The following is a 16,353-nucleotide window of genomic DNA, read 5'->3' as shown; positions in this document are numbered from 1 at the left end:
TAAGAGTTTTTATCAGGAAAGGGTGTTGGATTTTATCAAATGCTTTTTCTGCATCAATTGATATGACTATATGATTTTTATCTTTCATCTTGTTTATGTGATGTATCACGTTTATTGATTTGCGGATATTGTACCAACCTTGCATTCCTGGAATAAATCCTACTTGGTCATGGTGTATGATCTTTGTGATGCTCTGCTGGAGCCGATTTGCTAGAATTTTGTTGAGGATTTTGGCATCTATGTTCATGAGGGATATTGGCCTGTAATTCTCTTTCATTGAGTTGTCTTTATCAGGTTTTGGTTTTAGGGTGATGCTGGCTTCATAGAAGGAGTTTGGAAGTGTTCCTTCCTTTTGAATTTTTTGGAATAGTCTGAGGAGGATAGGTTTTAGTTCTTCCTTGAATGTTTGGTAAAACTCTCCTGTGAAGCCATCTGGCCCTGGGCTTTTGTTTGCTGGAAGCCTTTTGATGACTGTTTCAATTTCTTCCCAAGTCACTGGTCTATTGAGATTTTTAGATTCTTCCTGATTGAGTTTTGGAAGTTTGTATCTTTCTAGGAATATGTCCATTTCCTCCAGGTTGTTCAGTTTGTTGGAATAGAGTTGTTCGTAGTATTTTGTAACAATCCGTTGTATTTCGGTGGGGTCTGTTGTTATTTCACCTCTTTCATTTCTGATTTTACTTGGGTCCTCTCTCTTTGTTTCTTGGTTAGCTTGGCTAGAGTTCCATCTATCTTGTTTATTCTTTCAAAGAACCAGCTCTTGGTTTTGTTGATCTTATGTATTGTTTTTTTGGTCTCTATGTCGTTTATCTCTGCTCTGATTTTTGTTATTTCCTTCCTTCTGCTTACACTGGGCTTTTCTTGTTGCTCCTTTTCTAACTCTTTGACTTGTAGAGTTAGATCATCTGTTACTATTTTTTCTAGTTTTTTGCAATAGGCTTGTAAGGATATGAACTTCCCTCTCAAAACTGCTTTTGCTATGTCCCATAGATTTTGGATTGTTGTGTTTTCATTGTCATTTGTTTCCAGGATGTTTTTAATTTCTTCCTTGATTTCTCTGGTAACCCAGTCCTTCTTTAATAGCAAGCTGTTTAGTCTCCATGTGTTTGATTTATTTGGATTATTTTTATTGTAGTTAATTTCCGGTTTTATGCTATTATGGTCTGAGAAGATACTTGATATGATTTCTATCTTCTTGAATTTGAAGAAACTTTGCCTATGTCCCAAAATGTGGTCTATCTTTGAGAATGTCCCATGTGCACTTGAGAAGAATGTATATTCTGTGGCTTTGGGGTGGAGTGTCCTGAAGATGTCAATTAATTCCATCTGGTCTAGTGAGTCATTTAGGATTGATATTTCTTTGCTGATTTTTTGTTTAGATGATTTGTCGAAGGGTGACAGTGGGTATTAAAATCTCCTACTATGATTGTATTGCTATTAATCTCTCCCTTAATGTCCTCCAGCAGTTTTTTAATGTATTTGGTTGCTCCTGTATTGGGTGCATATACAATATATTTACCAGGGTTATTTCTTCTTGTTGGATTGTTCCCTTTATTATTATGAAGTGGCCTTCATTATCTCTTGTTATGTCCTTCACTCTGAGATCTAATTTGTCAGATATAAGTATTGCTACCCCAGCTTTTTTTTCATTTCCATTTGCCTGGAAAACTTTTCTCCATCCCTTCACCCTCAGTCTGTGTGCATGTCTTTTTCTGAAGTGGGTTCCTTGTAGACAACAGATGTATGGGTCTTGTTTTCTTATCCAATCTGTTACCCTATGTCTTTTGATTGGAGCATTTAATCCATTTACATTTAAGGTTATTATTGATAGGTACTCATTTGACGCCATTTTTATTCTATACCCGTGTTCCTTCTTCACTTCTTATTTCTTTATTTTTACAGTAGAACCTTTAGCATTTCTTGCATTGCTGGTTTGGTGGAGATAAATTCCTTCAGTCTTTTTTTGTCTGTGAAGCTCCTGATTTCCCCTTCAATTTTGATTGATAGCCTTGCTGGGTACAGTATTCTTGGATTCAACCCTTCCTTTGCATGACTTTGTATATTTCATCCCATTCCCTTCTGGCCTGGTGAGTTTCTGTTGAGAAATCAGTTGTTAGTCTGATGGGGGTTCCTTTGTATGTAACTTTCTGTCTCTCTCTGTCTGCTTTTAAGATTCTTACTTTGTCGTTGTTGTTTGCCAATTTAATTACAATGTGCCTTGGAGTCTGTCTTCTCGGATTCATTTTGCTTGGGACTCTGCGGGCATCTTGGATTTGTGTGGGTTTTTTCTTCTCTATTTCAGGAAAGTTTTCTGTCATTTCTTGAAATACTTTTTCCATGTCTACCTCAGTTTCCTTTCCTTCTGGAACCCCTATTATTCGAATATTATTTTGTTTTGTATTGTCCTAAAGCTCCCGTAGGCTCTCCTCCTGCTTTTTAATATTTTTTTCTAGAAGTTGCTCTACTTGGGTATTTTTTTCCATCTCATCTTCTAGCTCACTGATGCGGTCCTCTGCTTCATCTAGTCTACTCTTGATGCTTTCTATTGAGTTCTTCATGGTAGCGATGTCACTTTTCATTTCTTCTTGGTTCTTCTTCAGTTCCTCATGGCTCTTCTTCATTTCCTCATGGTTCTTCCTCATTTCTTCTTGGCTATTGTTAAATTTCTCTTCCATTCTTTTTAGCCATCCTATGATCATTACTCTGAATTCTTGCTCTGGTAGGCTGCTTGCCTCTGACTCGTTTACTTCCTTTTCTGGTGATGCCTGCTTTTCTTTCACGTGCGGACTATGTTTTTGTCTCCCCATGGCCTCTCTTTTCAGGATGTCTGGTTATGTGGTATTCCTTCTCCTGCGTTGATTTTGAGGTACAAAATACAACACTACCAGGTACAACACAAGAGGCACTTAACAGGAATGTATTTACGATATTAATAACCTCTAATAAAGGTGACCACTAGAGAAAGGCAACTTAGGGGATAGGAGAGAAGGAAGAAAGGTAAAAATAAAATAAAGAAAAATTTAAAAAAAAATTAAAATTAAAATTAAAAATAATTAAGTAAATTAAAAAAAAAAGAGGGATAAAGAGATAGAAAAAGAAGAAGAAAATAAAGTAATGACAAAATGAAGTTGGAAAACAGGGAAAAAAAGAAGAGGGAGAGAGAGAGAGAGAGAGAGAGAGAGAGAGAGAGAGAGAGAGAGAGAGAGAGAGAGAGAGAGAGAGAGAAGAAGAAGAAGAAGAAGAAGAAGAAGAAGAAGAAGAAGAAGAAGAAAAATAAAAGAGAAATGGGAAACAAACTATATATATGTGGAGAAAATTGCCATAGAACAACCTCTGAACCCAGCCAATGCCAGTAACAATACTTGGAGATTAATACAAACTACAATATCCACTATTATTAAGTAAGGCTATGATATACAGAAGTAAAAGAAACAAACAAAAACAGAGGATTTAAAAAAACATAGAAAGCAACAATAACAATACAGGAATAAGCATAACAATTTCACTAAAAAGCATAAAAATTCACAATAATCAACCTTCACACAAACAATGCGAAAAGGATAAAGGGGAGAACAGATTTTTTTTTTTTAACTAGTTAATATAGTGCAGAGATTGGTATTTATACACTTGGATCAGGGGTTGGAACTTAGGTCTATAAGTATAGTGAGAGCTTTAGCAGGGGGTATACAGAAAGAATAGAGGAAAAACTAAAGCCGGAAAGGGATAGGATAAACCAGTGTTTTTCAACCTTTTTGGGCAAAGGCACACTTGTTTCATGAAAAAAAATCACGAGGCACACCACCATTAGAAAATGTTAAAAAATTTAACTCTGTGCCTATATTGACTATATATAAAGTAATTCTCTTGAATAGGAATCAAATAAACACAAAGAAAGTATTTTATAATTACTTTATTATGAAATATTAAGTAAACAAAATAGTGAAAAATTATAAAATTCTTGTCTTGTCTGCACCTACGGCACACCAGGCAACATCTCGCAGCACACTAGTGTGCCGCGGAACAGCGGTTGAAAAACGCTGGGATAAACTGTAGACTAAAGGGTAAAGTTTAGTAAGAGAGAGATGGTGTAAAGGTTGAGTTGAGATGGGGTTGAATGATGCTATAGTAGAGATTAAAATAGAATGAAGGTTACTCCCAATGTAAAATAAAGAAAAAATAAAATGGTACTAGAGAGAGAAAACAAATAAAAAATAAAAATTTAAAAAATTGCAAAATAGCAGTAGTAATAGTGATGATAGAGATTGAAAAATGTAATAATTGAAAAGGTAAAATCAAGTAAGGAAAAAAGAAAAAAAATTGTTTCTTAAGTAAAAGATATGAAAAATGAAAATTAAATAAAAGATGTAAAAAATGAAAATAAAATAAAGAATAGCAAAATTAGCATAAAAATGACCAGTAGTGGTCACTCACTTCCTCAATTAATGTATTTGGCACTTCTGATTCTCGGACCAGACAGTCTTGCAGTTCCCAGCTTTCCACTGCACCTCAGTTTTGTAAGGTAATCCTTAATTTTAAGTAGGCTATATCTTAGTTATTTGTGTCCATTTATTTTTGATTAATTAAAAGACAAAAGAAAAGAAAAGAAAAGAAAAAAAAAAAAAAAGGGCAGTTTGTAATTCAGCTCTTAGGTGTCAGTATTTCCGGTTTGACCTCCCAGTCTTTTTGGTTGCTCTGGCCTTCTTTCTCTATGGCTCTAGCTGGCAGGGTGCCAGCTGGCTCCCAGAGTATCTCTTCTGGCTCTGATCCCTTGTTTCCAGGAAGGCAATTTCTCCCTGCAAATTCCCCTGATATGCCCAACTAGGCAGTCCTTCCCTAGTATTCCGAAGCTAGGGGGTGAAGGGGATCAGGCGCCGAGGTGTCCAGATGTTCCGCCCTTGGCGGGACAGCCGCGATTCTTAACACGCTGTCCCGTGTCCCCTGGCGTTTTTTAAAAAAAATTCCCGCTTCTGGGGAAGCTTATGCCAAACCCAGCACTAGATGTCGCTGCAGCCTTCTTAGGGCTCAGCTTTGTGGGCGCTCCATGGAGGCGGGGCCGGAGCTCCCCGGCTACCGTAGCTGCGTGCGCCGAGGGACCGCGATTTCTCAGGCTATTCCCGCAAACTCTGACCTTTCTGTGGGTGACCTAAGAACTCCTTTGAATCCACGCGCCTGCGCCAATTCGGGCTTCTCAGCTGCTGGATGGACTTCTCCGCTGTGGGTTTTCCAGGCCTCAGAGAAGCTACTCCTTTCCTGGTAAGATGGCAGGGCCTACCCTCAGAGCCGCAGCACGCAGCTCGCAGCGCCGCCACCGCCGCCGCCGCCCCGGCAGTACTGGCCACCGAGCCAGGAAATCCTGTCCAGCGGATCGCTCCCTAGCTTCCTTGAGAACTCCGCTGCACCTCAGCTGCCAATCAACATTCCCTGAGCGACTCAGATGCTAGTTTTATCTGTTCTGGGACCCGAGTCAGAACAAGTCCGACTGTTCGGTCGCCATCTTCCATGAAAGAAACCAGAGGACTTTCAAATGCATGATTCAATTCCCACAGAACATTAGCTGAATTCCATTATTATGAAGTCTAGACGCAAGGTACATGAAATTCCTGTACTCAGAGAAGGGGATCCCTTAGCCCAGCCTCCGCCCTCTCCCAGTTTGGGAGCCCTCAGTGGGTGTTCAACTGATGCAGAGGCAGCAGAGGCTCTCACTACCACTGCTGCACTTGCCCGCCATAAGCAGGCTTCTGGCTAAGCTGTGCCCCCCTGTGGGGGTGTATTGACCACCCAGGGGCAGCTTCTGCATTGAGCGACTGCCCCCTGGTGTTCAGTGTGCATCAGAGTGAACAGTCATTCCACTGTTTGGTAAATTTGTATATTATCCTTTTATTATATAGGTTGGTAGAAGACTACTTAATTGCAATGTTCAGTAGCATATGTATGTCTAGTTCCCATATTATTTTATTTCCATTATTGTAACCGTTTTTCCTGTACATAAGATATAATTTCACTCTCACTACTTTTAAGATCCTCTTTCTTTGTCTTTAACTTTCCAAAATTTTATTATGCTGTGTCCTACCATGGATTTCACTGATTGATCCTACATAATTCTCTTTCAGTTTATTTCATCTGTGGGTTTATGCCTTTTGCCAAATTTGTAAATGTTCTAGGCATTATTTTCTCAAATACTTTTCCATCCTTACATTCTTTATCCTACATTTTAGAATGCCAATGTCTTGGGTATTATATATTTTCTTAAAACTCGTCATGTCCTTGAGGCTCTATTCAACTTTTCATTCACTCTGTTGTTCAATTTGGGTATTTTTTTAGGGTTCTATCTTTAGCTTCAATGATTTTTTTTCTGTTGTCCCCACTATTCTGCTCCTGAGACCATTACTGAGTTTTTGTATACAGGGTGGGACACAAGTATGTCTACAGTTGTGAGGATAGGAAACACAAGGTTCATTTTTGTATTATTATTTATTAATTAGAGGCCCAGTGCACATGTTCGTGCAACAGTGGGGTCCCCTGGCCTGGATGGGGTCAAAACCGGCTCTCCTACATCCCCTGTGGGGTCCCAGATTAGAAGAGGTTGCAGGCCAGTCCAAGGGACACCACTAGTGCACAATGGGAGACCAAGGAAGGACACGGGAGGTTGGCCAGCCAAGAGGGTTCCAGGGAGTTTACAGCCTGTCTCAGTCCTGATCAGCTGGACCCCAGCAGCAAGCTCACATACCATCTTCCACCTGGTGGTCAGCGCACATCATAGCAACTGGTCAACCAGTCGACTCCCTGGTGGTCAGTACACATCATAGCGAGTGATTGAGTGGCTTTAGCATATCATTAGCATATCAGCCTTAGGTTGAATGGCTGATGAGACAACCAGACACTTAGCATATTAGGGTTTTATTATATAGTATCATTGTATTATGTTCCGTACAAACACCTGTGAATGTATTTTTGCCCCACTCTACATTGATAGTTGTATGTTTCAATTCTAAAGTTTCTAAGTGATTCTTCTTTATGTCTTCTTATCTCCTTGCTGGAACTTTCTATCATTTCATTAGTATCCATCAAATTTGCAAGTGTTCATTGACACATGTTAATGATGGCCACTTTAGATTCTTTGAAGGGTATTTCTAACATCAATGTTAACTTAATTTTAGTTATTTTTTTATGTTATTCTAATATACTAATAATTTTTATTGCTTTTTTTCTAGTTAAAGAATGATTAAATTAGATTATATACTCTGACTTATTTATACTAAACATTTTTCCACTTTGTTTTAAATTACCTTTGAAGGGAGACATATATTGCTTTATAATGTTGTGACAAAAAGGAAGCCACATACTAGACTTGACAAGCTCAGGGAAGGCATACATGATCAGTCTCATAAACTCAGAGATATAAAGTAACCACATCAAATGGTCTGAAACTTAAAATTTCTAACTAAAAGGGAATTTTTTGGTGTGTATTCATGTCCTAGGCTAGTATGTTCCTTATCAAAGGTCTTTATCTTAACTGAGCCTGTAGATTGTCCTTTTGCATCTAAAATAACATACCTTTGGAATGTCAGAGCAATCTTTTCCAGACCCCTCACAGCACAACTACTGCACCAGATCTAGAGACCAGAGAACAACTTACTGCTATCTTGTTCCTGCATACCCTCTCCATGTGCTCTAAATGTTCATTATCAACTCTCCTATACCCACCAAGGTAAAGGAAGTGTATGTCTATTTGTATTACTCTTGATCCAATCTCAGAGATTTCCCAGCTTTGCTTTCTCCAGTCTACCAATGAATTTCAGGTAACCACCCCTAAGGTCTCTGATTCTGATGCACAAATCAACAATAAAACTGCTATTCCCAGAATGTTTTCTCCATCATTTTAGGTTTTGCTTCCCAACAATTGTTGTCGGTTTGGCTCAAGGAAACTCTTATAAGATTTTTTTTCTTAAACATTATTTTGTGGACAATGTAGTCTGAGCCAGTATGTTCCTTTGTGAATATTATTTTCATGTAAAAATGTCTTCTGTCATTCTAAAATGTTTACTCACTGCCTTTTTCTTATTTTTCATTTCTTACAATGCTTTTTCTCAATAGAAATAATTTCATTAAAATATAAGAGAATGCCCTAAAATATAAGATAATGCCAGTTTGGCTCAGTGGATAAAGCTTTGGCCCTGCAATTGAAGCATCCTGAGTTCAATTCTGATCAAGAGCATTTACCTTGGTAGCAGGCTCAACCCCTGGCCCTGGCCTGGGAAGTGGGGAGGCAATCAATGGATGTGTCTCTCTCACCTCCCTGTTTCTCTTTGCGTGTCTTTCCCTCTGTTTCTACTGTCTCTAAAAATCAATGGAAAAATATCCTGAGGTGAGGAGTAAAAAAAACAAACAAACAAAAAAAAAACATGGTAAGATAATCATGCATTTTTTCCATTCAACAAGTTTTAGTAGTAATAGTTTAAAAATCACTTATCTATAATGTTTCTTAAAGTTTTTAAGAAAAATTAAGTAAAGCTTAGATTCCATTTTATTACTGAAGGGCCACATTTTTAACAAATACATTATTTCTTATGGAAGGGCCACATTTTTAACAAATACATTATGCTTTGGAGAAATAAGCTAATAAGCAAATAAATGATTTACTTTGGTTATAACCATATTCACTCTCATCATTACTGCTAGTCTAAATATTTATTTGTTGTTATTATTGCTGTTCTTAGTACTCTGCTCCATTCTACCCTTTTTGCACATTATTTGAATCATTTTGCCCTTTGTTTACATAAACTATTGCAGACCAAATTCTAGCCTCAGGTGTGAGAAACCCATTTCAAATATATATTAGAAAGTTCATAATAAAAAATGATGGGAAAGCAAGTGTTCCTTTGAACAACAGAAATTATGATCTTTGACTCTTAAGACACAGGAACTAGTTTGTAAAATTTTAAATAAAATAATCTTAATCTCTCTCTCTCTCTCTCTCTCTCTCTCTCTCTCTCTCTCTCTCTCTCTTTCTCTCTCTCTCCCTCTCTCTCTTCATATACAATTCACACACAGACATTCACACACACACACACACACACACAAACACACACACACACCATATATAATATCAAGTAAAATTTATATTTACCTTATTTTCATCACATATAGTACCATCAGTTACATATGTATTATCTGGAGTTGTCATTTGTGAATATGGTCTTGTACCTGCTGACATACATATATGGCCGGCAAGGTAAGTATATTGAATATCATAATTTCTATTTTCCGTTATAAGTGTATGTGTCCAGTCGCAAACTAGCTTTCCACACAGAGTGTTACTGGCAATATAAAGCAGAGAAAATTCCCCATATGTCACTTTGAGACACAATTTGTGAGATAAATAATGATTTAAAATATGAGCATAATTCAAAATGTTCCTCAGATCATAACACCAAAGCTATTCAGAGCATACACTATATTATTAAATCCAACATATAAATTCATCCATATGTACTAAATTCATCTCTCACTTGAAGTAAGTGGCTCATTTCAGAAAACACATACACATAAACACATTCATGCATTTGGAAAATGGATAGATTTTAAAATACACACGTATAAGGACATCGGTCCTTTCCAATACACCTTCCAAAGTTATCATCCAGGAAATTCACTTCTTCTGAACAGAGGTACGTTCCACTTCTAGCAACTGAAAATAAAAAGTTCCAATTACTCATCTTACAAAACTTAAAACTAAAGTGTAGTACATTAATACAGAGACATCTAGACAGCAGCAAAATCCAATCAATGCCATATACTACAAGTATTTGATGTCTCCTACTGGCTCTTCCAGAATGAGAAACACTCCCAAAAAATACCCACTGGAGAAGAGAAAATGTGGCATCGTCTTGCAGAAATGACTTAAAGTCACTCGTTTACTTTCTGATATACAATTTTAATAATCTTCTGCCTGTATACCAATCACATGAAATTTGCCCAATGTCCTCTTCTCGTTGTCTTATATTTACTGAGCTCACTTTGCTCTTGACATAATTTAAAGGTATTTGGATTTGCAATTTTATTTTCAAATTTGGATTTAAATAAATAATATATTTTTGTGGCTTTTATGGTGAGTTTCTGACTTTAGAAAAACACAATTCCAAAATGAACCCTGAAAAACACACGCAGCTATTACATTTTCCAAATAACTCCACACACTGTCTAGTTGGATCTCGACATATCCCTTTATAGCAAAAGGCGGTTTTATTGTTACATGGTTCTAAATCAATAGATTTCATGTCTGGAACACAATACTCAGATGCTCCGGTGCAAAATTCTGTAAAATCACATGGATCAATGCTTTTCCGACATATACGTCCTCTTGGGAGTAACTGTGAGGGGAAAAAAAATGGGGGTAGGGGGACAGGAGTAATACGTTTTATTCAAATGACTTGAATTGATTCCCACATGGCAATGAATCAAGTCTTACCACACTACTCCAAGCAAGGTATTATTATCTGCTATTATAATTTACATAAACTGTCATTATTAGTTAAGAATCATCAGAGGTTAAATGAAATATCAAAGATCACATACTACTCAGTACTGGAGCAGGAGCAGTATAACTCACATTCTTGACTGATACTATTGACATAAGCACCGCCACTGTGCATAGTATCCACTGAGCAGGACACCCTACTTTTGAAATAATTTATTCTATGCTAACCTATCATGAAGTTTAATTGAACATGAACATAACAGCACCAAATCATGTTCTCACACCCAACACCAAATTCAGAAGTAAGTATGTATGTGGTGTTCTGAAAGAAGCAGAAATGTTAAACACTTAAGTCAGCGTCTTTTTTTTTTTTCCATCTGAAAATGTTTCATTGACTTTAAAGTAGTGTTGAGCTCTCTCATTGTTTCTACTAATTTCAAATGAGAGAACAATGGTAAATTAAAAGTGGATTTTAGTGACAGAGTAAGGGGCAGGAGGAGGCTGTTACCAAAGCAGAGGTTCTAGGATGAAGTCTTTTCAAAGGTTGTTGCTCAGGTTTCATGATTGAACCTAATTGTTTCAAACAAAGAGCACTGTTGATTTCTTTCTTTCAATATATATAATTGAGACAAATATTTTTGTAAAGTATCAACCAAAAATGTAAAAAGTTTAAGTGAGAGCATTGTGTTTATAACTCTGATTTAGATTCTATTACATTTTTAGCTACTTAAATAAAATTATAAATCTTATTTAAAAGTTCCAGAAAACTAGATCAGAAAGAACCTAGAAGTCCATAAATTTTCAACTCAATTTTTAAAAAGAATCTAGTTAGTGAAAGCATTCATAGTTGTAATGCTATGGTTATACTAAATACTTCAAGATCAATAGAAAATATCTACTATCAAGGTATGCATATTTGTTTTTCAATTTTGGGTTCTTGTGACTAACTAGACTCCGGAAATTCTGTCCAAATCCAGATAGTAGTCTTAATCATGTTTCTAAAATAGGGCTGAGTAGATATCATTTTAATTTTAAGAAATTTTTCTTTCATGCCATACCCCACCTCTACCAAGAGAGGTTATGAATTTTGAATCAGCTCTGACTAGGGATGATAATCAGAATACTTTAGACACAGGGAATGGAACAGTGGAGGAAATTTAATCTAGAAGGATCAGTCATGGTTTCTTCTATTACCAAGCATAGAGACAGATGTTGGGAAAGAAAGGATCTCTCTACTCTTCTGAAATATTGTATTGTGGACTAGACAACCAGGAAGCACAATGAGCTATCTCTGTTACACATGCAGAAATCGTGTTTGAGAATTATCAACAAATTTGCAAAGATATGCAATAGATATATAGGATAAGAATTGCATTGTTCCTGTTTGAAATATTCCCCTGAGCACTAAGTAATACTCATCTTTACCTAAGCTTCATAAGAATTTGTTTGTTTTCTTTTGCTTGGCCATTATCAAGATACAACTTTTGTGACACCAAGGTTGGGCCTAGGCAGTATTATCATAATTGAAATAAGCCAGTCAGAGAAAGACTAATACCATATGGTTTCACATATTTGCATGTGAAATCTAATGAACAAGTTAAAGAAACAAACAAAATAGAAACAGACTCATGAATATAGACTGACAGCTGTCAGTAAGAGGGGAGAGGGGCTGGGCACTGGGTAGAAAAGGTGAAGGATTAAACAGTTCAAATTGGTAGCTGCAGAATAGCCAGAGAGATTCAGTTTGCAGCATGGGGAATATAGTAAAAAATGTGGAGAAAACTGGGTATGGTGGCAGGTGGGCCACAGGGAGTCCACTCTGTGAAGTGCATGGTTATCTGACCACTTTGCTCTACATCCGAAACTGGTGATGAATAAAATTAAATTTAAATTCTGATTGATCTCTCTATATAAACCCCTAATATGCAAATTGACTGAACAGCAGAACAACCAGACAACTGAACCAGTCGCTATGATATGCACTGACCAAAACATGGTGGGTGTTGGCCACAGCGGGATTGTGGAGCCGGTGGGTGCGGACACCATACCAGGTATGGTGACAGTTGCTGTCATTGAAGCCAGGCTCTGGTGATTACTGGAAATTCTTTGCATCCAGGCACCACAGCTCCACCCAGCACTCACACCTACTGCCTGCACTGGATCCCTTCAAACCTGCTGTCAGTGCAGGAGCCTTAACTCATTCACAATGCTGGCACCAGCCCCAATCATTCCACACCATCAGCAGGAGCAAGCTGGGCCAGCACCATCAGCCCATGGAAGTGGTATTGCCAGCAGAGAACAGACTGGGCTGGAGTGCAGAGGATGGACTGAGACCCGCCCCTGAACGCATGGCTGCCTTGGGGCCCACAGTACCTTTCAAGTTGAATATATTCCTGTACTGGGCCCTAGTAATAGAATAAAATACTAAAGTACTAAGTGTTGGTTATGGTTTGATTTGTTTTCATCATAAAATAAATTTCAGAATATGTTGATAGTTTTCTTTTTTAACCACTATTTAGAAAATAAAAGAACTCTTGAGCTTATTCTTCTAAAAAGTAAAGTCATTTAATGGCAAAAGATATTTTAGTCTCTTGGTATTTAAATAACAAAAGCTGTGTATCAACAAGTTTTCACCTTTGTGGTTCCACTATACATCAAAATTATACTATATCAAAGGAGTGAAAAAAACAGTATTAGAAGCAAGCTTTATTTCAAATTGTTACCAAGCTTCAATCTAGAGTCCACATATAGATACAATGCACATAACGTTAAAAATTTCACTGATAAAGTATATATAAGAAATTCATAATAATCATTTTATGCAATTTTTAAAAAAAGATACAACTGACCACTACATAATGTATATTTAAGAGTGCCAATTAATTTTGTAATTGCAGATAGGAATGTGTATATACTGGTTAGAAACAAGTTATTCATTGCTATTTTTCAGTAAAACAGCTGGTTAAATCATTGTCTGCCATATCTTTGCACTTAGATTTGTTTCTATCTAAATAGAAAAGTCATTTATAAAATATTAGATAAAATTGCTAAATTTTGAAAATGCATTGGTATAAATTAGCCTACTTGAAATTAGAAGAGAAGAAAATGGGAAGACTTTTACACTTATGGCCAATAAAGGAGAGCAGTCTTAAATGAGAGCAAAAGCAAAGCTCTATTTCCTAACACACATAAAATTGATGTGAACGAACAAAGTACTTTTAGCTATTGCCCTAAAGCTCTCCATGGCAACTTGTACTGTGAATTTTCACTCAACCAAATGTAGTGATTATCTTCATTTTAAAGAACTTGGGATGTAGGTCAATGGCCATGGACTGTCTAGAAAAGCTATATTGCACTGGTTTGGAGATAAAGGTCAAGATGAGAGTTCTAATGAAGAGAAAAGCAACAAGATTTACTGCTAAGAAATAGAAGCCCCGCCTCTCTACTCATGTGCCTTAAATATAACTGATCATTGGCTCTAATTACTAGCCCACAGAGTGAAAATGAACACATATAGAACAAAGCAGAATAATGTTGTGAGATATTGCATTGAAACAGAAAATATCTCTCTTGAACCCACTTTTATATTTGTCATAGACTCCTGAAAGGGACACTAAATGAGGTGCTATATGATGCAAATCACAGAAAACAAACCCTAACCAATTTCCACTCAGATGTGACTCCAGAGAAAAACGTGAATGGAAAACTTCCCAAGGAAGTCAGTTTAATCCTCCACTTCTAGACTAGGAGTCCTTGACCAAGGCAAACTTCACTGTTTTATATGCTACATATTCTACATGGATTCCTTTTTCTAGTATTTTCAAAATCAGATTTTTAAAAGTACTGTCTTCTATTGGAGCATTGCATGTCAACTGTGTGTTAGCTGCTCATTTTTAATTTTGTCGTAAATTGTTTCATGATAAAGAGTTTCACTTAGGCAGCACCACCAGGAATTCATCCCACCCAAATAATCTGGAATTGATATTTAGTGCAGTAGCTAGATGGATCTTGAGTAGAAATTGAAAAAATACAGTGAGTAGTGGAGCTAAATAGTATGGAGAAAAAGACCTAAAGACATTATCTAAATTCTAAAACCAACAGTGTGTGAATAGGGTACAAGAAGTAGCATAGGTGAAAGATGTGTACAAACAAATTTTTTTAAAAACTGAAGTAGAAAGAATGCACAAGAACACAACAATTTCATGAGGTAAACAGTTATAATTAGAAAGCTTACCCGACAAGTTTTTTTGTCACAGCATGGTCCATTGCCACATTCTGCAGTTTCAGTAAGTGTACAATTTTCAAAATGACAGCATTTTTTAAAAGCACAGTCCTGAAAGTAAATACAATCAAATTAAATAATTAGAATTTGCTATCAAATTGATAATTTTATTTGTCAAAATAAACTAATGTTTGTCTCTAAATTAAATACAATTACACTATAATTTTTACTTCTGTATTTACTTATAGTACTGTGTCGTTTGAAATTATATTTTCAGTATAGAAGACAATGGAAATACATTATGCACAATTCCATGCTCAAGAAATTGAACTGTTAATTATTCTTTGCAATTAATTTTCAATCCCCTTGGTTTTATAAACATATACATACACAATGAATTTCTACATTTATATTTTTTATTGGATACATTATAAGTAACATTTTCATATCCAGTCTTCTGTGGAAACAATTTTGCAAATGTATAATGAGTTATGATTGTGACAAAATATAAGTTTCTAAATTACAATATTTTGGAATGATAAAAAATGTTTCAGAGAAAATTGTTGTCATCATTTGCTTAGCTCCAAATGGGAGAAGATTTTACCTATGGACCTGGAGAGCATAATACTAAATGAAATAAGACAGTGAGTAAAAGATAAAGCCTATATAATGAAGAGGTAATATGCAAATTAACTATCACTCCAACACACTAGATTGCCACCCGATATGATCAAAGATGACCGCCCCCATGAGGACACAAGATGGCCACCACAAGATGGCTACCTGGAGAGGACAGTTATGGGTGATCAGGCCAGCAGAAGAGGGTTGTTGGGGGGCACCAGGCCAGCAGGGGAGGAAAGTAGAGGGAGTACCCAGGCCTGAAGAATAGGGCAGTTGGGGGTGACCAAGGCCTGAAAGGGAGGGCAGTTGAGAGGGACCAAGACAGCAGGGGAAGGCAGTTAGAGGAGACCAGACCTGCAATGGTAGGGCAGTTGGGGGCAATCAGGCCAGCAGGGGAGGCTATTTAGGGGTAACTAGGCTGGAAGAACAGGGCCGTTGGGAAGGACCAGGCTTGCAGGGGAAGGTAGTTGTGGATGATAAGGCCAGTAGATGAGGGCAATTGGGAAGGGGCCAGGCCTGCAGGAAAGGGCACTTAGGGGTGACCAGGTCAACAGAGGAGGGCAGTTGGTAGGGACCAAAACTGTAGGGGAGGACAGTTGAGGGCAACCAAGCCTGCAGGGGAGTAAAGTTGGGGGCAGAACAGGCCTGCAGGGGAGGACAGTTGGGGGCAACCAGGCCTACAGGTGAGAGCAGTTACAGGTAACCAGTCCAGCAGGGGAGGGCATTTAGGGTAATCAGGCCGGCAGAGGAGTGGTTAGGCATTAGTTAGGCTGGGAGGCATAAGCAACTAGGGGCAATCAGGCAGGCAGACAGGCAAGCAGTTGAGAACCAGCAGTCCAGGAATATGACAGGGATGTCTGACTGCCCTTTTAGGCCCAATCCCACAGTGGACATCCCTCAAAGGGTCCCAGATTGGAGAGGGTGCAGTTAGGCTGCGGGGCACAAACCTTCGTGCACAAATTTTGGGCACCAGGCCTCTAGCACCATATATAATAACTTCACTAATATGTGAAAATAAAAGAACAAACCAAGC

At 37.4% G+C, this 16,353-nt stretch overlaps 1 protein-coding gene across 1 annotated transcript in view; it reads right to left on the bottom strand.

Moving 5' to 3' along the window:
* LOC311620393 (A disintegrin and metallopeptidase domain 3-like) overlaps nucleotides 1-16,353 on the bottom strand; it is a 123,526-nt gene that overhangs the window by 25,963 nt on the left and 81,210 nt on the right. The window contains exons 13-16 of the mRNA XM_084879744.1: nucleotides 14,712-14,810; nucleotides 10,175-10,370; nucleotides 9,595-9,688; nucleotides 9,128-9,317 (exon numbers count right to left, since the gene is read on the bottom strand). Of these exons, the coding sequence (XP_084735870.1) occupies nucleotides 9,128-9,317; nucleotides 9,595-9,688; nucleotides 10,175-10,370; nucleotides 14,712-14,810 (579 nt within the window). The remainder of the gene's footprint in view (nucleotides 1-9,127; nucleotides 9,318-9,594; nucleotides 9,689-10,174; nucleotides 10,371-14,711; nucleotides 14,811-16,353) is intronic.

This window comes from Pipistrellus hanaki (assembly GCF_964339955.1).
Source record: "Pipistrellus hanaki genome assembly, chromosome: 3".
NCBI lineage: Eukaryota > Metazoa > Chordata > Mammalia > Chiroptera > Vespertilionidae > Pipistrellus > Pipistrellus hanaki.
Note: the sequence above shows the minus strand (reverse complement) of the source record. Positions and strands in the feature narration are given on the sequence as shown.